This window comes from Telmatherina bonti (genome assembly GCF_933228915.1).
Source record: "Telmatherina bonti genome assembly, chromosome: 7".
Lineage (NCBI taxonomy): Eukaryota > Metazoa > Chordata > Actinopteri > Atheriniformes > Telmatherinidae > Telmatherina > Telmatherina bonti.
Window position 1 is genome coordinate 22,911,493 of NC_136625.1, and position 24,056 is coordinate 22,935,548.

Here is a 24,056-nt window from a genome sequence, read left to right on the forward strand (position 1 = left end):
GCTAACATGAACAAAAACAAAAAAACGAAGCCACTCTGAAGGTGTGCCACCCCCGGGGGGGGGGGGGGGGGGGGGGGGGGGGGGCAATGAGTGTCACGTTGTCATGTTTGGTCTGCCACATTTATTCCCCCTGTGTAAATGTTGCTTAAGTATTGGCTTCACTCCTCGCCCAGCTGACACTGCCTAGACAGCTATAATAGATCCAATTCAGATCTCGTTCATAACAATTCCAACTCTGACGTCTCCAGTCAAAACACCATCAATATCCTGTCCAATTTCTGTTCATTTTGTGGATTGTAATTAAGTATCGATTAATAATTCATGGCACCGTCTCATTAATTTTTCACAGCAGCTCACTGCATGACACCTTATTGGATAAAGAAAGAGGAAAAGACAAATTTGAAGTCACTAAATTATTTATAGAAAAGATTTGTCTCTCCTTGGAGAGGGAGGGAGCACCGTCGGGAGCCGAGAGGAAGACCAGAGGGAGAGCACACCTGACGTGAGGCTGGTTTTTCTGCAATCATCTTCCTCAGGAAGTTTTCTGGGACAAGACCCAAGGGGCCAATTTCTAATGCGTCAAGGATCAGGGTGGACCAGGAGTATGTCAAGTCTGGGTTCAAGACTTATTTAGAGCCCAAAAAACTAAAAATAAAATACCAATAAAACCCCTAATTCGTTCTAGATGTGTCCTCCATGAGTAAAACCTGTAGAAAGGAACAGGAAACAACAAGGCCATGTTCACGGTGGTGTGTTCAAGTTGAAAAATATGTCAGCTGAACTCTCTGTTGTTGTTTGCAATGTTAGCACGTTCCCCAACATTTTATGATGTTCCACATCTTTATTAGCCTAATTTAAGTTGTAGTCATTTAAAACAAGTAGTCAGCAAAAATGCCATTTATAAAAAACGCTGAGATTCCTTTGATTTAACTTTAAATATGTATCAATTAAATTAAAAAACACATTTCTCTAGCAAACTGTTAGACACTCCATATCAGACCCTTTTTTTTTTTTTTTTACTGACTTGTCATTTTTTCTAATTCTTCATTACCTTGACTGATTTGTTGTCATAGTGTTACTGGCACGCAGCATTTGAATGTGCTGTCAAATGCTCAGAGAATCCCTCTTCTCGAACACATTTGCATTCCCATCATTACACCTCATGTGCACTCAGCTTTCCACACCAAGTTAGAATTGTTTTCCAGCTGTCGGTATGTTGAGACGTCAGTCACGGCTTACGTTTTCCACATTTTCCATGTAATGTTTATTCTATCAGCATGTGTCAGATCTGATAAGTTTCATTTGGATAGCACTGCAGCTTTTACAGATAACAAACAATCCTCCTTTGAAGCTTGATTGAAACTTATCCACATCAGATTTACCTGAGACATATTTTGAAAAATTACAAGTTCAGACTGGTGATAATGGATAATGACAAAAAGTACAAGTTACATGTCAACCTGTCAGCAAAATTTACTAAAGTCATGTTCAGGAATGAACCCAAAAGGCCAGTGTTAAAATGCTGAATTAAACGGCTGTGTTGACACAGAGACTAAACTGTGAGTCAGCCTTGTTCGCAGCAATGACAAAAGGACGGCTGTTTTTCTTTGTTTTGCAGTGATTGATGGCCCCACTCAGCTTATTGTGCGAGATGTGTCAGACACTGTGGCATTTGTGGAGTGGACACCACCGAAAGCCAAGATCGATCAGATTGTGTTGCGCTATGGCCTTGTGGGAGGAGAGGGGCCGAGAACCACCTTTCGTCTCCAGCCTTCACTTAGTCAGTACTCTCTTCAGGTGTGTGTCTGTGTTTGTAGGACTCATCAGATTTTATCATGCTGTCTTATAATGGGGATTTGGCTGCCATCTACACAGAACAGCACTTCACACAAGGTTTTGCGGGTTTGCTTTTTTTTTATTTATTTATTTTTTATCTTTTGTAGTAAGTGTTTGTCTTTTCTTGTTATAGTTGTGGAGATGATCTAATCTCAGAGTCTGCCTGCAGTCTCAGACTGGAGATAGAGGAGACAAATAAAAGTGGAAACATTTCATGCAAAGAGCTTAAACCAACTAATCAGTCTGTTTTGTTCTTTTCCTCAGGTTCTGCGCCCTGGCTCACGATATGAGGTGTCTGTGAGCGGAGTTAGGAAGGGAAATGAGAGCGGATCTATTTCCACCGAATTTACTACCGGTGAGGTCTGACAGCAACCAGATGTGTTGATAGTCGCTGAGTGTGATCCTGGGCTTGCCTTTGAGAATAGAGAAGAAATGGAACGTTGCCCAATGCATGCCACTTTTTTTTTTTTATCTACTCTCGATAAGGTTGTGAACATCTGCTCATGGTAGTTTGGGCTTTGCTAACATTTGTGCGGAAGGATCTACTTTTTAAAAAAAAAAAAAAAAAAGTATTTTTGATGATTTGAGTGCAAACCTTACCTCTTGCTACATCTGCAGTAAAATGTATGCTTGTCTGCTTAGACTAATACAGACAAACAGTGGATGTAGCCCCACCGCCTTTCCTTAGGTGGCATTTCTGTGTATGAATGACATCTGGAAGAACTTGCACATTTCATGTCTGTGAACAGCAGTGGAAAACTTTAATTGTGGTAAAAAGTGAACGCAAAGATCATTGGCATTTACTTTATAATTCTGTGTCTGTGTGACACCGAGACGGGCGGTGGCTGACACCATGCGTCTGCTGATGGTGGTGTGTTAGCATAGGGGAGGAAAAACAGACATACTGAGAGCAGAAAAGAAATGACATGCTGTCATGGGAACTAGTTAGAAAGTTTGTTAAGTGTCAATCTGACACTAAATTGTACTTATCCTTGTAGCCTAGCGTGACACAACGGAAACATTTGTTATGCTTGTTAATGTTTTAGGACTTAGAGACAACGGTCTGCAGTGTTTGTGAGAGGACATTAATTTGGGCAATATTTTGAAATACAACGGGATTTGCGCCTATCAGAGCAAAATAGTGACCAGAAAATAAAATCCTACATTTAGTAACACAAACAGATCACGTCCACGATGCCCTGTACTCTAAATACAAACGTTATAACAAAACTATGTCAAATATCTAACAAAACAGAATATAAACATCCTTTGCAAATGCTAAAAACTATCAAGTTTTGATCATTTATAGTAACTTGAGTTGCGTTTCATATTCCAACTCTGAAGCAGAATTTGCATTAATGCGCTGATGTCTAACTGATATGAAAGACAGCATAACCACTGTCTAATATAGTCAGTCCAGACATTCATGCTGCTGTCCATGTCAGCAGATACAAGATAATTAGGACTCGCCACCTGAGCCATGGCGCTGCAAGATAGGGCAAGACTCAAAACGGCTGCCACATTTGTCTGCATATATTATTATTTAGTATTTGTAGGAACTGTTTGTCACATGCAAAGATTAAATACAGTAAATGACTGTTAACCTTCATCTATATATGTGTGTGTGAAATAATGCTTAAACTGCTGATTTTTGTTTGTTCACAATCCCTGAGCGTTGGTCTCTGTGTCCCCAACATTGTCAGCTTTATCGTTCTTCTCAGAGATTGATGCCCCCAAGAACTTGCGGCTCGTGTCCAAGACCTCCACCACCCTCGAGCTTGAATGGGATAACAGTGAAGCTGAGGTAAAGAGACGCGGATCAGATTGAATCTATTCATATTGATTTCCTTTCAGCCTCTTTGGTGATTGATGTGAGAAGCATTCATCTCAGGACATCAAAGTTTAGTGGAAGTTTACATTCCCATTTTATGTTGGAAGTTTTTCTTAATGGCATCACTTGTGTTCTGATACAATAAAGCCCTTTGCTTGATGTCACACTGTCAGTTACAAAGTACCACACACACACACGCACACACACACACGCACACACACACACACACACACACACAGTGATGTTAATTTAATTTCCTTCAATATTTAGAAATTTGCTTACACATCATTTATATATTTTATATTGCTGGTTAGTTTTTGTTAAAGTTATACCTTTACTTTTGTAAAAAAAAAAAAAAATCATTTATTTCTTTAAGTATAATAGATAATAGGTGGAGAGGATCTTAAAATGCTTATTTAGGTCTCAAGTCTTGGGTGTCCACTGTATGTTTATTGTATGCTATTGAGACGCATCAACCAGCCTGCTGTTCTAATCTGCTGACATGATAATACGCAGTGAAATATCTTTATTTATTTATATCCTTTTCCTGAGGACTGTCATAACTCAGGTGGTCTTCCTTTTTTCAGCTCAATGAATGCAGGTAACTTGAATACACACTGATTTCATGTTTGACTCAGTAGTCATAAGAAGAGTTTCATGATTGATAAAGCTTCAGTATGAAATTTGAAAAGCAAAGGCAGAGAAAATGTTTCGTGTTTACTTCAAATATTAGGTTGGTTTACTGTTGTAAATCTTTTATTTTCATGTGTAAATGTAGGTGGAGGATTACCAGGTGGTGTATAGCACATTAGCAGGAGATCAGTACGATAAAGTCATTGTACCACGCAACGAGGGGGCCACCACTAAGACTAAGCTTACAGGTAAGCAAGTAGTAGTGATGTTTTTTTCCTCTTTCATTTGTTTTTGTTATCGATTTTTTTCCTGAATTATTTATTATGAACATCTGGAGAGTTCTTCCACTCAGCGTGCCGTTTTTCCCGATGCCTTCAGTTTTATCAGAGAGCATCTAATGTGTTCTGAAGAATCTGCAAAGCGCCTGTGTTTTACATGGCAGAATTATCTGCAGTGCTAACACTTGGTTGACGGGCTACTGATTGTATCTGTAGAAATGCTTGTTGTCCTGGGGGTGTATTGAAAGGCTGTCAGAGAGATGGGTCAGCAGGGATGTTTTTTTTTCTGAAAGGCTCTAGGACTGCAAAGGGCATGGCCTGCATGAGAATAGAAGCGAAAGGTCCTTGTGTTATTGTGTTAGGCTACTGCAATCAATGCTTTCTCCACTTTCATTCTTTCTCTGAGTCTCTTCCTTCTAATAATCTGTCATCCGCCCCCTTATTTTTCATCACTCATCTCTTCATCTTTATTTCAGCAGCTGCGGAAACAGAAACATTCTCAACTGGTTTGAATTTGATCCATTACGCAGTTGGCAACAAAGAAAAGAAAAAAGAAGTGTTTCTTCAGAAATCATTACGATGTTCATGTAAATCTCCACATCACTGCTGCGAATTAATTGCGCTGTCACGAAAAACGCCATCGAATTGACATGCACTTTGTGCGAGGAGGTGAATGTGAAGCAGCCTGCTCTGCTGTTGGAATGCCTGTAAATTTGCCAGCACTCTTTCTGTCTTTGTGCATCAGATCTGCTGCCAGGCACAGAATATGGCATTGGTATTTCTGCTATTAAAGGAAGCAACCAGAGCACACCAGCAACAATGAATGCTAGGACAGGTGAGTAAATTATTCTCTGTTTTAAGAAACAAGGAGACTCAAAGCCAACCTGCAGCACAAATCCCTTGGTCAGGTTATTTGTGATTGCATGTTCTAAGTTGGTCATGAATTGTGAGTAAATCAGATGTTGGCAACACTTGTGTTATTTTTATCGAGGTGTGTGGCTGTTTTATGTTATCAGTTTGGGTCAAAGTTCCCGTTACAACGTTTTAGAGCTGTAATCATGCATGCCATTCTGCTAATGCCCCCCTCTTAACTCAGTACTTGATAGACTATTACATTTTTTATTGTGTTTTGTGTTGTTTAGCTGAAAAAATGACTCCATTTAACCTTTGACTGTTTGAAATGTCATTGTGTGGAGGTGGGCTGCAAATATTTCCCATCATGCTCTGTGTCGGTCACAACTTTTCTGCACTTGAGTTTATTTCAGTGGTTCAAAGTATTTTTAACACGCAGCAACATTATTCATCCGTTGTCCTCATGAGCATTTTGTTCTACATCTCCACTCTGTACTTTCTTTTTGAACTTTGAAAATGCACCACATCCATCATATCTTTCTAATGTGCCTTTTTAAGACCATGAAAGTTCCCCAGCAACACACTGCTGTGCTCATGTTTAAGGTCTTGGTTAGCAGTGGTGTTACTTGAAATTATTTCTGTCTTCTTTCTACTTCTGCTTCTTTTTGGTCATAAAATACTTAAAAGACAGCTTTAAAGAGTGAGGTTTCATGCAAACATGGCTGAGCACAAGATTAATTCTTAATTAAAAACTGATGATCCAGCAGGGAAGTAGGAGGTCCTTTTAGATGTGAACATCCTGGAAGCATAATGTGAAATTTTCATCAGTGGTGGGTTTTCTTTTGATGTCAGAGCTTCACCAGACAACCAGTATGACATGATATAAAGTAGATAAGATTATCAGAATATAATTTCAATGTTGCAATCATTATATATTGATTACTGAACAACAGTTAGCAGATTTTTTCATAAAATGACAGCTGCAACTTAACATTGCAATTACTGATGAATATGTTGCTCATTTTATTGATAAACTGATTAAATGTATGGGCTGTGCTGAAAAGAAATGTTTTTTTTTAGTGGAACTGGTGAGAAAACATGTCAGAATCTCTTTGTTAAAATGCAACTGTATTAATCTTTCTTTTTTTTTTGTACATCTTTATGAACATTCACTACAATATTCTTGCTTTAGTGTCAGTCTTCATCAAAGCTTCCCACTTTATTCTGTCGTAGCTTGGAGGTTATTACTGTAGCCGAACAACAGCAGGTGGTAACACCCTAAGATACCCAGCAAGGCATGAGAAGAGACAACAGAGAAGAAAACCAGTTGCCAGGGGCATATCCAGCATTTAAGGTCAACCTGGGCTGAGACCAGACCTGACGTGACTTTAAACATGAGACACAGTTTTTTTGTTTTTTTTTTCCCAAGCATAAAACTGGTGTTATAGCAGACAGCCGACAGAAGTACACATAGTAGTGGACCATTTTGTCTCTCTCCCTCCACTAGAGAATTATCAAAAAAGGCAATTAATCATTTAACATTAAATTGCTCAAAAGAATAAAAAGGATCTAAATGTTTTAAAACAATTAAAGCGTCCAACCTTTCTGGCTATCTGCTAGCAGTAGTTTTAAAATGGGACTCTTGTGGAGTTCTGGAGTGCTGTGGATAAGTTTTTTATATAAAACATTATCCTGGTCAGAGGGTACTCAGATAAAAGTATTTCATTAGGGTCCAGTACTTGCAATAAGTCTACAAACTACTTTTGATCATGAACAATAATGATGACATATAATCATGTAGGACAATGGTATATTTGTTGTGTCAGCTGTCATTGTAAAAACTGGTTTTATCACCTGAACTGACAAGGCTAATCCCTCAACAAAGTCCTGGTAAGCAGAAGTCTGAGACGTATGTTGGCTGCTTTCATACTTTTTTTTTTTACTTTGTGTACCATTTAGAAACTGTTTTCTTTACCTATGTTTGGTGTCACTTTTCATCACGACCATGATTTGATCATCTTTTCCACTTAAACTTACTTTACTAATGTGGTGGGCCCAAAAGACTCGCAAAAAATAAATAGTCAATCTAAAAAAAGTCCTTTTTTTAATATAAAATACTGTATATACTATAAAATACACAAACACTACTTTTTTTTTTTACTTTAGTAACATGACAAAATGAAAAGAAATATTTTTGTCTTATTAAGTTCAAACCATCATGACACTGGATTTATATGGTCCATCAACATCAAACAGAAACTGGGAGAGAATTTCAGGTCTTATCTATCCAGTGAAGCTGACAGCAACTCTACAGCTGACCTGGTTTTCAGTTATGGTGCTCTGAAAATCATGTATGTTGTCAACATCACGTATGCAACCTGATTTATTTAAAGAAATATATCTAGTTGCTTAAAAATCACATTAAAAGATGACCAGCTTGTAAGTGCGGATTTATCAATGCTATCCTTTGATCTGTGATCATGCTGGTAAGACAGGATCATGTGACATTCTTGCATAACCTTGATAACTGCTGCAACTCCAGCGTTGCTACTTTAAAAAAAAAAAAATTAATATCCATGTTATCCAGGCTTTTCTTCCTGTTTGCTGCTCTGCTGTTCTGTGCACGCACACATACAGAGTGGACTTGGTTCGGGGAGAGGAGGGGTGTGTGTTTTTGGTGTTACCACAGCAACACTGTGTAACCTGACACACAGTGAAGTAAGAGCTGATCAGACATCTCTCCATCCCGAAGCCCAGTCAGCTCTGTAGCAGCCCCGGTTGTGAATAAGTGAGTGAGTGAACATGTGTGAGAGCGAGTGTGTGTTAGTGAGCCTGCGGCCAACGAGAAACAACAGAACATGGAGAGAGAAGGGAAAGGTGGCAGATAAGCTTAACAGTAAATGTACAGTATGTTACAATTATTTCCACTTCCCACTCTTCATGTACCCACACTCGGATAAGTCTGCTTTCAAGCACATGCAAAACATCTTAATAATGTTTATTTTTTCAGTGTACCGACATGTTTAATTATATTTGTCCTTATTGTGAAATCCCATTTTCCCTCTGCTGCCGTAGGTCTGGACGTACCCATGGATCTAACTGTAACAGCATCTACAGACAACACCATCACTCTGGTGTGGGGCATCGTCCAGGGTCCAATCGACCATTACAAAGTTACCTACACATCATCTTCTGGGGTCACTTCTGAGGTAATAGTTTAAAACTGTTTGTATGATTACATTGACTAAATGTATAATGTCTACAGCTAGTTATAATCTTCTGTGATTAGGATCATACCAAACTGTGTATCGTGTAATAGTGCAGAGAGAAGTTCCTCTGGATCTAATCTTATGTGCCTGATCCTCTGTGTCCCAGCTGACAGTCCCCAAAGACGTAACCACCACTACTCTGACTGACCTTGAGCCTGGAACTGAGTACACCATCACTGTTGCAGCAAGACGAGGAAGGCAGCAGAGCACTGCGGCGACCATCGACGCCTTCACAGGTAGACATCTTACATTCTAAAACATATTTGTACAGCTTGAAGATGCGCTGAGACAAACATCATAAACATTTACTAAACAAGTAGAAGAGTGTTAAGGAAATTAGATTAGGACACACAATATACTTTTACATCATCTTATTACTGCAGATGACTAAAGACAGCAGTGAATAATCAATGTAATGAACTAAAGTGTGGCAGCAGGTAAGGTGAGTCACACTAAAATAAACAGTTGACCTTAAAAAGACTTTGAAGAAGCAATTAGCAGAGGTAAATTATTCAAGTCAGCTAATGAGTTTGGTACAAGCATTTCCTAATTGCATTTCTGTTTCGCATCTAAATGCATTTGTGTTTGTTTCCTCTGACTTGTGTTCAACATCGCATTCTTTCTGTTGGGCTGTAAACTCAGCTGCCAGCTTGCACTGCCTGATGTCATTTCTTTCTTTTCAGTCAAAGTTTAGCTGTTTTTCACCAGACTTGTGTCTACCCATCCAACACATCATATGACCTGTCAGTCTTCTCATCTTTGCAGACTGTTATTTTTACAGAAAGCTTTGTGCGAGCTTCAGCTTCACATCTGTCCAAATGATGGGTGCACGCTTACCTTCTGGCAGATTTGTCATTCTTGTCTCCACCACTGTCATTATCATCATCTTTTTTTTTTTTTTTTTTTTTTTTTTTTTTTTCAAATTACACTGTCCATTGTAACAGTTGTCATTGTCACAACATCATCACCATCACCATTGCGTTCGTCTCTTTTGTTAACTGCGGCTCCTTCGGTAACTCCACTTAAACCATTGCAGAGAGATGAAAGAAAGATTAAATGACAAAAAAACAACAACAAAATTGTCTTATCATCTTCTCATCCCTGCCATATTAACAACATCTGTCTGCCTGCACTGAGATGAACTTGTGATTATGAAGAAAAAATATCACATAAACTGATCAAATAATAATTACAGACCTTCTTTGGAGCATGACTGAGTCTATCCTTATTTTGTCTCCGTCAGTGGATGATTTCTGGCTCTCTGCCAGAACTTTGGGTTTTAGTCATTTATGTACCGCATCGTTTTACACTATATTACTCAGAAATTGTTCTGTTTTCATTTCTCTGGATTCCTTTGTTTTATTGATTTTTGTTCATTTAGTCAATTTCTCAGTAATTTTGTTCTTAGAAAATGTGACAAATCCTTCCAGTTCATCTATACATACGATAATGCAACATATATATATATATATATATATATATATATATATATATATATATATATATATATATATATATATATATATATATATATATATATATATATATGTGTATATATATATATATATATATTTTTTTTTTTTTTTTTTTTTTTTTCAAACGTGTGTGTTATTGTGTTTTTGCTCATTATCAGCAATCTGCATTATGCTGCTAGACCACAGCAGCAGCACAGTTAAGGAACTTTGTGGGCTTTCAGAGTAACAGCATACCATATGTCAAAAATCTCTTTTGAAAAAACATTTTCTTTCTTTCTGTTGATGCAACGAGCAGTACTCACCTACACAGGATGACTCACACTTTCTCATCAGATACATTGAATCTGTGTGGTCATTGTTGCTCCATCTCACTGGCTTCTGAATCATTAACCCTGCAAAGCGCTTCCTGTCCTGTTGATCAAAGACGGCAACTTCATCATAACCAGCAGTACGGTCATCACATCACAGTCACGCACTCCCTCTGACATATTTAATCTGTAATTAGAGCAAAACCATTGACTTTCCTCTGAGCAGCTATGTTTAGACGAGCGGGTCCTTACAGCTTGCCTTTTACCACCGCTACACACAAGGACGCTGCTTTTAGGAGGTCTGTGTTACACAAATTTCTGCTGACTACACTGCTGCAATGTGTGTTTACAGTTTGTCAAGGATATTAAAAGTTAGCAGTTTCCTGAGAAGCATATAGATGCATGCCAGAGAAAACAAAGCCGGCTTCATCTGATGATTGATTACAAGGAGACCTTCCCTGCATGCCTTTAGTGTAGATGAATCAGAAAACACGCAGTTAATGTTGTCACACTTTCCAAGGTGTTTATGCATTCACACATGGCTAATTGAATTCAGTTCTTCTTGCATTTGTTGCTGTGTCAGCTTCTACACGGGCTCATTTTCTCTACATCCCCTCCTGTCCAGGTCATGCATTTTGACAACAGCATCTGCCACTATCATCTGCTTTGCTCTTATGAACAGCCCCATCACATCTTCATCATAATGGTGGATTACCTCATTCATTTTTCCTTTTCATTACCAATTAAATCATCACTGCCACATGATTGTGGTTTGCACTGACTCTCACCTTCCTCATCAAGATAGCACCCAACGGCTAATTTTCTCAACTGCATTATAAATGATCCATGAAACCATCCTGGCCTGCTTTTATCAGCCACCGAATGGCTTGTCTTTCATCTTCATAACAGTGGCAAAATGTTCCTTCTCTACCACTTCTCATTTGCAGCAGATTTCTTTTTTTTAACCTGTCCTTGAAATCCCTCTGGTGACCTGTAAAACCCCGTTCCTCCAGGAATCAGGCCTGTAACCCACCTCTACTTGTCAGAGGTGACTTCAGACTCAGTGTCAGTGGCGTGGAACACTCCAGCACCGCCTGCTGACCTCTTCATTCTGAGCTACAGCTCTGCTGACGGGACCGACACCTCTAAAGTAACACTGGAAGGCTCCAAGACGAGGTCATTGGTCCTGGGCTTGCTGCCATCCACTCACTACACCGTCAGTCTAATCACCATACAGGGAGACGTTACCTCTGAGCCCATTACAGCATCACTCACCACAGGTGAGCTGCTAAACTTCACAAGAAAGTGGCTTGATGTAGATGAAAACAAACAGACATACTTCATGATCAAGAGGATAAAGGTTGGTAGCTGTGTATGAGCTTTGAACACTGTGTGACCATGTGTTTTTATACTGCTAGTATGTAGCTAACTGAAGAGTTAATCAGCATACGTGTATTTTAAATGAGGACATCTGCTCATCAAGGTTATTTAAAAAGTGATTTATTAGGTCTTAGTGGATAAAATGTCATGTCATTTTTTTCTAGCTGAATTACTTTGATTATGTGACCAACACTTAAAAACCTTTCATCCTGTTTTTCTTCATTACTCAAATAACCAAATTAGGCTTTTAGCAAATCTCGGAAAGGTTTCCAGTGCCCTGTATTAGCTTTACAGGAACAGATGGGAACAGAGTTTCCTTGAATCCTAAGTTGAGCGAAGGTAGTAAATAGAAAAGATGGATATATTTGGATGAAAGCAGTGATTTGCAGGTAATATGCTGAGGAGGAAATGGAAGGAAAGGAAAATTGGTTTACGAAATAGAAATAGAAAGCGATTTTAAATAAGTATGTATTTGCAAAAGTGTTTTTAGGGTCTTTTTTTTCAGACATATCCACAACAAATTAGTTTAGACTGCCTTGAAGGTCTTTTTTCCTCAGTGTTGCCACACTAATGATCCAGTGTTTGTGCTGGAAATTGTGATTCCAGGAGACACCGCCTATGGAAAACTGCTGATGAATGCCATTCTAATAAGAGAAAGAAGATGAACATTTCAGTGTGACGATGCATTTTGTGGTATTTTTTTAATACTTCACCTCTCTCTCCAGTGTTTTTTAGTTTTCTCTTTTTTCTTTGTTTCGTGCACTTTTTCTTTCTGATTTGTCTTTACTTATTATCATTTTCTTTTCTTTAAGCTACACTGTAAAGATTAGAAAGATAATTTTCTAACCTCAAAAACATTTCTATGGCATTTCCCAACTGAATTTTCCAACTTTAGTTGAACTGACTTATTGTTGAAAGGAGCTCTCAAGTGGGATATTTACATTTCAGAACAGAAATAAATGAGAGGAGGGTCAGATTTATAACCTTTTAGAGAGAAAGATCCAGAATAAGAAGACGCTCAAAGAGAATCTTTACTCTTTTTTTCCTCGAAAGAGGAGCTACAAAGAAGCTGATTAGATGAGAAGACGGGGATGAAGACAAATAGATAGAAAAAGAGAAGACAAATTGAACAAAAAAGGAAAACCAGCACTAAGCAATAAAGATGTGGCAGAAGCACTGATCATAGTGGCAAGTTGAAATAATACTTCTGCAGCACAGAGCTTTGTCTCCTGCTCTCCTTTTAAATTCACCCACGCGCAAGGAGCAGATTTTCATGGATGTAATTGGATGGGGATTTTGAGACAGATGTACAGTATCTCCTGCACCTGTCTTCACACTGTAGTCATTTTGCTGCCCTGCTTTGATCTCAGTAATTTGAATGTGGGTGATGATGACATGCAGCACTTTTGACTTTTTTTGTGTGTAATTTGCTTTTAGCATTTCATTCGATTAATTTGCTGTGTTTGACATGTGCTGCTTTTCTCTACATCTCAGCCACAGTCTTAACAGGCGTTTTGGCTTATCAAGCTTTGATAATCACTCTAACACAATGGCCAGTTCTAGCAGTGCTTTGATGTGAGCTTATAGTGACCATGATCTGCCTGTGGGGTGGGGGGGTTTCTGACAGAACGGTGGTGTCTTTCCATTCAGTCCTCCAGGAACCTTCATGAGAAAATGTGTTTTTCTACCATTGTTCTTGGATTCCACACTTCCCGAAGCAATCATGATCACTGGACTTGCATGCATGAAAATATGATGTTAAATAAATGCTGTTAAATGAAATAGAAACAGAATTCAAATCATCTCAAACCCTTAAGTCTCTAAATGTGAATAAAAACCTGTGTCATTTGCTTTTACCTGTCATCTACAGGAAGAGACGTGATCTCTTAATCGCCTCTTTTTTTTTCCTTTGTCTCTCTGAAACTGTTTTTCTAGTGTCTCAGGGTTTGCCATGAATGTAATTGTTTGCTCATATTATTTCACTGTAACCTTTTTCGTGGCAGCCCAGTAGTCTCAGGAGAGACAAACACACCGTCAGCAGGGGGACGTCCTCTGTGTAAACTCTGCTCTGCCTCAATATTAATGTGTTTCAATGTGTTCATTTAGTTATAAAATCTCCTGGAGATTTTTGTGATGATGTTTGGTTTTTAATATGAATTTGCATTAAAAATGCATGTGCTGGCACAGACCCACGGATCAGTCCACGTGGGGTGAGGAGGAGATTAAATGTGAACCAAACAGGATATTGTGGTCCTCAAGGAATATTGTTTGCATAAATTCTTACACTTGAGTTGTTCCCTTGTTGCTTGTAAAATCATAGTAAACTCAACTGTGAAAGCAAAAGTCCATCCGACTATGCATCAATGATAGTTTTCATCACGTCACTGTGTTTCCACCCATCACCCTTCTTCTAGGAATGGACCCACCTAAAGAGATGACAGTGTCGGATGTCACAGAAGATGCAGTTACTATATCTTGGATCAAACCATTGGCTCCGTTTGAGTACTATAAGCTTTCCTACCAGTCGGCCAGAGGTAGCTTCTGTTACACTTTAATATCTGCTGTGATGTTTGTCATAACGGCATTTTAATAGCATGGCATTTATTATACGCAAACACACAGCACATTGTTGTTTACTGTTCCGGTTAAATGAGCTTGGCATTTACTTTCTTGAGCAAGATACATTTTGTGTAGAGCTTGTTGTGTTGTACTGTACTATAGCGATTAATCATAACATTTTATCAGTCAGTTTTAATTAAATTTAAATTAAAACGTTATACTAATCTCCCCTTTACGCCTAAACAAAATACATACCAGTTGACTGCATGGCATGCCCGTATAAGCTGAAAGAGCGTAACATCAAATGTTACCTTGTGTCCTGCAGGTCGGGTGGACAGTGTGATGATTGACAGCGACGTCACAAACTACACTTTGTCAAGTCTATTTCCTGCCACCGAGTATGAAATCAGCCTCAACGCTGTCAGAGGGAGTCAGGAGAGCAAAGTCATCAGCACTTCTGTTTTTACAGGTAGGAGCTAACAAGAACATTACTGTATACCAATCGGGTTTTGTCTGTAATAGACAAACTCATGATAATATAAGGCGAGCCCTTCATCTTTTTAACAAAATGAAAAATAAAGAATCAATAGCTGTCAGTCCTGATGCTGAAAAAGCATTTGATTCTGTTGGATGGGATTACTTATATTTAGCTTTGAACAGATTCGGTTTTAATAGCAATATAATTAGATGCATACGATCTTTGTATGATTCTCCATCCGCCAGAATCAAAATCAATGGCGGTCTCTCTGACATAGTACACCTAGAGAGAGGTTGCCGCCAAGGCTGCCCGCTCAGCGCGACGTTCTTTGCCCTCTTTATAGAACCTTTAGCTCAGGCAATCAGAGAACATAAGGACATCTCAGGTATCATTATAGGAGACACAGAACACAAGGCCTGTTTGTATGCCGACGATGTTCTTCTTACATTATCTAACCCCAGTGTAAGTCTGCCCAATCTCCTGTCTTTGCTAAAAGAATTTGGTACATATTCAGGGTACAAGCTAAATTTACAAAAAACCCAGGTTATTTCATTCAATTATAAACCATCTTTAGAAACTCAAAAAATATCTAAATTTAATTGGAAAAATAATAAAATTAAATATTTAGGTGTCCAAATTCCAAAAGATTTATCACAATTGTTTGAAGAAAATTATACAATTTTGACTTCAAATATTAAAGCCGATTTACAGTGTTGGTCTCAATATGTACAATAGAATTGACATAATAAAAATGAATGTATTACCGCGAATTCTTTACCTGTTTCAAGCACTCTCAATTTCGGTTTCCTCTAAGCAATTCAATGACTGGGATAGAATGATTTCAGATTTTATTTGGGGAAAACGAAAACCAAGAATAAAATTTCAAACATTACAATTACGAAAGGAGGTAGGCGGATTAGCCTTGCCATGTCTAGAAAATTATTACAGAGCAGCACAGCTGCGGATACTTATGTGTTGGTGCGACCCATCATTTGAGGCCAAGTGGAAAGAAATGGACCAATCCTATTTTGACACTCCTCTTCAGTCCATGCTTGGTGACAGACCTCTTCTTAAAAAATATTTAACTTCACAATTATTACCCATTTGGATAGTTGTACCAATAAACACTTGGTTTAAAATACTTAAGGACAGCGACACTGAGAGGAGTGCCAAATATTTACGATGGCCAGCCTATGATTCTGATTTTTTGCCCTCAAAGATAGATACTGGTTTTACACAGTGGTCACAAAAAGGTATCACAGGATATTGGGCTATCTCAGAAAAAACATGTTCTAAAAAGCTTCTCACAACTTTCAGAGACATACAGTCTGGAAAAGCATGATCTATACAGATATTTTCAGTTACGGCATTATTTTGATAAGAACGTTAAGCTCCCAAAGAAAGAAGAAGTAGGACTTGTTAAGATTTTCTTGAAATCTTGCAAAGGTAAGACTCCAAAGAAGCAAATGTCAAAGCTGTACACTTGTTTACAATCTTTAAAAAAACATTCAACTATATATATTAAAAAAGCTTGGGAAAAAGAAATTGATGTGATAATTTCTGAAGATGACTGGTTAAATATGTGTAAAGTTGCCATGACTACTTCCTCCTCTAATCTTTGGAGAGAGTTTACATGGAAAAACATTGTACGTTTCTTTATACCACCTTATATTACAAGTAAACAATGTAAAGATCCAGATAAAGCTTATTGTTGGAGAAACTGTGGAAATGCTTGTGCAGGACACTTTCATGTTTTTTGGGACTGTGCCAAGATCGCACCCTACTGGGCAAAAGTTATAAAAGAAATTAAGAACATACTTGGGCTGGACTTGCCATACGACTTTATAATCATATATTTAGGCAATGTACCTCAAAAACTAAAGAAGTCGGACAAGTACTTGTTATCAATACTGTTGGCAGGGGCAAAGAAAGCCATAACACGCAAATGGTAACAAGAAGATGTCCCCTCTACACTAGACTGGATACAAATTGTTTCTGAAATTTATGACATGGAAAGACTGACATTCTCTTTAAGGTTGGCCACGGAAAAATGTAAAAAATATTGGGAAAAATGGGACAGTTACACGAAAAAAAGGACTTTGTGATGGACTTCTTTGGAAGAAGGGAAGAAAGAAAAAAGAAGAGAGGGAAAAAGAGGAAGAGGGAAAGAAGAAAGAGAAAAGGGGAAAAAAAAGAAAGGGGGAAGGAAGGGAAAGGAAAGAAAGAGAAAGGTATATGTATAAAACCAATTACAATGTTCATGCCTTGCCTGAATGTGTAGATGTACCCTGTATGCTCTGTGTTTTTGTGTTCATTTATTATGTAGTGGTCTGCATTTTTGTTTTGATCTGTTTAAAATTTAAAAATGTCACTTTTAAAAATAAAGTTTAAAAAAAAAAAAAAAGAACATTACTGTATAGAACTCAATGGATAAACATATATGGAAAAAATACATGAGAACATGATAATTAAATTTTCTTCACTGCATACATTCAGTCTAATGTTCAGTTCTTTTTACTAATCACTCAAAAGTCAGAGATTAATCTGACCTTTAAGCTTTTTTCTTCTGACCAGTTTCATAAAGGTAACTCTAAAGGAAAATTATGTAGCTCACTTCTATAATATAGCATTTATAGCTTATAAAGTATAAATATTCCCTGGTCCAAAAAACAAAAACTCAAAACATTAACATGCATTAAAAATGCTTCTCAGTTCAGGGAATGTTTATATTTAAGACACAATAATTGTTTTTATTATTGTTCTTATTAATTAATATTTCTGTGTATGTTAATTAGCTCTGTTCTTAGTTGCTAACATTTATAAAATAGTAAAAAAAAATGCACATTTTATTTCCACACACAATCTCTTCTGTTTGTTTTGTTTAACTGACAAGAATCTTTGAAAGCTAATTTACTATTAATTTACTGGTTCATAATTTTATATAACAAGTTTACAATGAGGTTCAGGCAACTTAACGGAGGAAAAGAAGAACTTTAAAGATGCAGAAGCATTTTGTCCATTGCTCCTGCATCCGTTTAATCTTCCAAAGTAGTCATCTAAGCATCAGCAGATTTTGTGACGAGCCCAGACTCTAAATAAGGCCTTTAACCTTTTATTTGTGTTTTTTTCCCCAGTATTTCAGTTTGTGTTCCTGAAAAAATTGTCCTACTTGTCTTTACTTCTATGTGAAATTATAAAACATTTAACTGGTTACGATGCTTGTCTTAATTTACAGAAATTTTGATCGAACTTTATTCATAAAAGCCGCTTTGTAAAAACTTATTTGCTCGACTGAATGCAGTTTAGCTCAAAGAATAACTGAAATAAACACAACAAAAATAAGTTACTGCATTATTTTCTGACATTTGACTTGCTGATAAAAGAAGTGTCAGAGAGTCATTAGCGACGTATGTGCTCATTTTCAACCGCTACAACAGAACCACATGCTATCATACACACTTACAGTTCATGAAATTTGAGGTACAGCTGACACTGCAAGAGCTTCAGTTTTTCCTGCTGCAACAGATGAAACTGTCTACACGATGACTCTGTAATTGAGAACTTCCTCCCAGCTTCATCTCACTCTGCGCCATCACTCTTGCTGCTCTCCTCCCTCACTTATCTCTTTATCCATTTGATTCACTTCGATCGTTCAGTCTCCCTCTCTCTTTCCCTTTGTCTTTGTGTTACTCCTCCATATTTCTTTCTTGTCATTCCTCCCTACATCCCTCATTCTTTCTTACATCATCCTTAAATTTAGTCTCTATTTTCTTTTTCTCATTTGTTTTTAACTCAGTGATTTGAGTCTTTCAAAGTCATTAAGTGAAAATTAGGAAACATTTGCTGTTTATCTTTCACACTCTCTCTCAATCACACAAAGAGGAGAGGGGAGACAGTATGTCTCTCTTTGAAAAAAAAAATCCAGTAACGTAAGATTAACACACTCTCCCAGTGCAGTATGCATAATCTGCTGTGTGTTTAAGCGAGCAAAAGAGGAGGACAGCAGAAGATGTGTTTGCATGCCAATGAGACCTGATTCACCCAGAGCCATCAGGTTCAAGAATCCAGTGTGGAAAAGAGACGCTAAAGGAGTCTCTTTCCAGTTACCTCACCCTCTTTCTTATTTCTGCCGGGCTCCCCCTTCTATTTTCCCATCCTCCATTATCAGCTAGTTTTTCCAACAATCCCAGCATACTTACAATGAGCAGAGCCATTGGGGCTGTAATAGCCTGAAAAGAACATAACTCCAAAGTCAAGCTTGTTAGAAATGGTAAATAACATTTTCCTCACACAGCACAATGCCCAAACAGGGACCCTTTCATACAGCTTTCAAACACAAGGCATAAACATGGGATTGGAAGAGTAATCCAACATTGGCTGGCCAAGTCTGTAATGACTCAAGCAACACTATCGTTGCAACATACTTCACTTCCATAATCAATTACTGCAAGAGGGGCTGAGAAAGTAGCACTCCATACTTCATTTTGCCAGCACAGCAGGTACTGTTAATGTAAGATGAATCTGGCGGGGTTGGCGCTAAATGGACTGTGTGAAGCTCTGTTAAAGGGCTAATGACTGAGCTCATTAGCAAGGTGTCAGGACCCGTCACTCTTTCTGACAAAACAAGTCCTTTTTATAACAGCTGTCACGAAACAGTCTTTGTTGCTTTGCGGAAATGCAATTAATATATGATTACAAAAAATAAATAAATATGGTACAAACATTAAATAAATCGATTGACCAAAAGATATAATAACAGAGAAAAAAAATATAATATGAAAAAGACAGATGAAAATATCAATGTGTAAAATAATAACATTTTTTTTCTCTGAATCTCTTTTCTTTTTGTCTGTAAACTGTGAGACTCGTGTGACTGCGCTTGTAATTGGTGTCATGCATGTGTTATAGTGTCCATGCAACCTGTTAACATTAGAAGCTCTCATAAAAATAAATGATATATTACTGTTAGAGTAATAATATTCTCCTGTTGAGCCACATAATGATTACGCACTTCGAGAAACCATTCAGGCTCAGCTGCCAAATGGCATCAAATCAAAAAGTTATCTCAGAAACTGGCTGACTGTAATTATTGCTCATGTCTTATATTTTGAAGAACTAAGCATTTTACTTGTGCATGCAGTATATTCACTATGCAAAATCATAAATCAGCATGTTTTCCTGCCGCTCAAGACTGCACAGCTCACATGCAACATAAACACAGCTGCTGCTGCAGGTAAATATTTGCCACACGAGAATTTGTACTGGTTCAACACCACTAATGCCCACAGTGCATCTCTGGGATTAATGTGTAGACATATTCACAAGCAGATAAGGGACTTTTCTGTATTTTGCCACTTTAGTAAGAGATGATACAGTGGCGGACTGAGAGTAAAAACACCTGGTGTGTTTGAGTCACTGAACCGTCGGCTAACATCATGCCAAAGTCAGAGCATAAAGCAAAATAACCTCATGGGCAACAAACATAGCTGGAATGTTCCTGAAAGGCTTTTTTCAGCAGCACACAGTTTAAGAACTTTTTCCTTGTCTTTCTGGCAGATGGGTCAGACATTTAAAGCAAATCAAAACCTGAAGATAAAAGTGATTACTTTCCAAGGCGTTTTCAACCCCTAGAAGTAAAAGCACTGACCAGCAGCTAAAGCAGGAAGATGTTAATTCTAGTTGCAAACACAAGTGGCCTCATGTATCTGAAATATATTTTGGACCGCTGAGCAGCAGCCTGTTGTCTTCCTGTAGAACATTAAAGTTTGTTCTGACATTTTTAGTGGTGAATTAGTATTTTAATTGACTCCTGCACAACTGCATGCACCTGGTAGCTGCATCTTCCTTTTCCCACCTTTCATCCCAGGCAAAGGTTATTGGCTGGATTCGCAAATGTCAGCACAGCTTAGGTGAAAGTTCACTTACTCACCGAACTGCAGAGTCATTATAACACACAGCACACATAATGAAGAATTTCACAGCAAAGCGACATTTCCACAATAATGTGAACGTAAGCAGTTAGATAAAATTAATATCCATGGCTGCAACTGTCAGCCCCAGTGTTTGTGATTATTATGAGAATGCCCTAATAGCATTTATTATTAATGTTTCTTTTCAGAATGTTATAATAATCATGCAAAGTAATGCGTTAATCACAGTCATTATAGAAACTGGTCTTGTTTTCTAGATATAAATGGTAATATTGCCTTCATTCATGTGGACATTTGCATGTTTACCAGTAGAAAAGCAAAAACTGTAGCTGATAAGTGTTAATCTGCATAACGTAAATAGCTCTTAAAATGAATACATTTGTTTCTAAGTAAAAACAAAAACTATACAACTATTCTTCAAAAACCAGTTATTTTCCCCTGTGGGTTTGTAGTACTGTATTGGTAACATTTGATGGAGAAATCAACAATTGAAAAAGTCAGTAATTATCTTTGTGTCCACTCTTATCATTATCTGTTGTGTTGTGTGTGATAAAAATATTTTTGATAGCCAATAACCTTTCAAAACTGAAATGAGGAAATCTAAATAATTCCTTCCTCTGTGTGCATACAGAGTAGTTGGCTTAGTTTCAGCGGCGCAGTCAGGAGATGGACATTGATAAGTGGATTATCACAGACCCCCATGATGGGGGAAAGCCTGTTTTTTAGTTCTATTTTGGCATCTCTACTGCATCTTAAATAACTTGGCAAGCCCTCATTAAATTTACTTACACCTTTTTGCAATTATGGCAATTATTTCAATCAGGTTTGTTCACCTTTTGCCACAATAAGAAAGACACTGAGTCACTTCAGTGACTTAATGAGCTCATTTCTTTTTCACTCTAACGAGTGCTGGGCAATATTAATTACCTGATTTAGACAGAACTTTGGATCCCATGCCTCATTTGTGTTGTCCTGCTATGCTGGCTTCCATACCAAACTAACCAGCCTGAGGAGAAATTGGGGTTGAAACACTGAGGTTAAAGGTATAATTATATTCAAACTCAATTTTGGCATGTCCGCCAGTCTGAGAGGGAAATTATTAAGAGGGTGCAGAAAGTGTTGGCTCAGGAGAATATCTGGGACTTTCTGTTGCATATTTGACAGAATAATCTGTCTTTGATGCGAGGCAGAATTCTCCAGACAGCGATCAAAATGACACAGTTTTATCATGATGTATTCAAAGCTGTTTATGTGATCTTTCTTTATATGATTATAGTTTGCATAAATAATATTTCTAAATATATATTAGAATTGATCACAGTTGATATTGCAATATAATCGGAAATATATGACAATCTCTTTGCTCTTGAGCTTACAAAAATGTCATAAGTGACATAATTGTTTTTAAAACGGAAAAAGACTGTCATGTGTTGTGTGCTTACTAAATAAGACATATCTTGCAGGTTTTAAGAATATTATGAGCTTTATTATGCAATTTCTAACAGATCTTAAAGAAAATTTTGCATTGCAACAGGTCCTTATTAATTTCTTTAATATTTTGTCATGCTTTCTTTGCAATGGTCAATGTTGTAACTCTATTTTCACAGATATTTGAAGTCTTTTAGTTTTCATTTTCTTAAATTCTATATTAACTTAAATTTTCCTCACATTAACCCCTGAACCTTAATAAAATATTCTATATATGTTACAGACACTTATTCCTGAGCAAAATGATGTGACATACATAAACAAACACACAACACAGCGCAACTTTTATTCCTGCTGTTGTCGCACGGCTGCTGCTTAAACTGAACCACCACTGGTAATGCGAAAAAGCTACACTGGGAATAATAATCTATATAAATAACTCAAATATTGACGCTGAAAAGTAATTATCTGCATGAGTAAAACATAACACTATCATGTTGCGTAGGTGGTTCATACTTGATCTACCTTGCTTTCTTTTTCTGCAGACTGCCATATTCTCTCCTGACTCATCTCCCTTTGTCCTCCTCTCTGCCCTATGCTGTCATCCAAAAAGTAAACAGTGCAAGTAAATAGAAAAAAAAATCTAATCCAAAATATAAATGGATCCGTATCATCAGTAGTCTTTTTTCTAATCGGCTTGTTGTAGAAAATGCAGTCAGGTAATCACTTTGACCTTATTCTCTCACTTGAACTTCAACAATCTGCCATAGTGATGGTTTAAACCAATACTTTAACTCCTTGTCTGTTTTGTGCAATAAATGCTAGAGACAGTAGAGTAAAACCTAGCCTTTTTATACATCGTGACAACTTTTACTGTAATAATATGTATCAGTTATCTTGCTAACTATAGCAAGTAAGGCCATCATCTCTGAGTTTATGTAATACTTTAGAAGGTTCTTTTGTTGCTCGGCCTTATCATCATGCAGCAAAGATTGCTATTCCAAACTACATCTGAACTGCCTGTCTCTGCCTGTTGTAAATTTAAAGCTCCACAAAAGTCACATGTGCAGACATATAAACTCATGCACATGATGTGCTCCATACACTACAACAGCTACGTTGCAGTATGAAGCTCTATTTTACACTGTTAAACACTCCTAGTGTGTGTTTGACATTGCACAGTACATCATGTGCTGATGAACTGGACTGCTGCAAGCGCTTAGCTGCTGTGCATTAACATGTGCAAACTGCCACACACAATGCCTTAAGGCTCCACAGACTCACGGTTTTGTGCTCACTTTCTCTGGTAATTTAAAGGGGCTAGCATATATAATCACACGTTCCCAATGGATTTAATGGGAAAGCGTGTCCATATATATATATATATATATATATATATATATATATATATATATATATATATATATATATATATATATATATATATATATATATATATATATATATATATATATATATATTCTTCATGATATATTTTTATATCAGTAATATCAGTAATTGTTTCTCTCAATACACTGGCTGTATGTGTGCTGTATTGAAATTATAGCGATGGACATGCCAGCTGAGCTGACAGCCCTCAACATCACTCCACAAGGAGCCTTACTGAGGTGGAATCCTCCCCTGTCCAATGTCGACAATTATGTGCTGACCGTCACACACAACCAAGGTGAGTTGTCACTCTTTTGAGGTTTGTTAGACAACAAATCTATTTATTCAATAGTGTTACAAGGACAAAAATAAAGTAGTTTAAAAAAAAAAAATTTTATTTGATGGTTTAG

General features: G+C 37.4%; 1 protein-coding gene across 1 annotated transcript in view; it reads left to right on the plus strand.

The window, feature by feature from the left end:
• tnr (tenascin R (restrictin, janusin)) overlaps nt 1–24,056 on the plus strand; it is a gene marked incomplete at both ends in the record, with an annotated part of 73,499 nt that overhangs the window by 26,364 nt on the left and 23,079 nt on the right. The window contains 11 exons of the mRNA XM_079243802.1: nt 1,619–1,797; nt 2,101–2,191; nt 3,540–3,640; nt 4,446–4,548; nt 5,324–5,413; nt 8,506–8,639; nt 8,806–8,935; nt 11,496–11,762; nt 14,277–14,396; nt 14,747–14,890; nt 23,825–23,944. Coding sequence (XP_079099928.1) covers nt 1,619–1,797; nt 2,101–2,191; nt 3,540–3,640; nt 4,446–4,548; nt 5,324–5,413; nt 8,506–8,639; nt 8,806–8,935; nt 11,496–11,762; nt 14,277–14,396; nt 14,747–14,890; nt 23,825–23,944 — 1,479 coding nt within the window. The remainder of the gene's footprint in view (nt 1–1,618; nt 1,798–2,100; nt 2,192–3,539; nt 3,641–4,445; nt 4,549–5,323; nt 5,414–8,505; nt 8,640–8,805; nt 8,936–11,495; nt 11,763–14,276; nt 14,397–14,746; nt 14,891–23,824; nt 23,945–24,056) is intronic.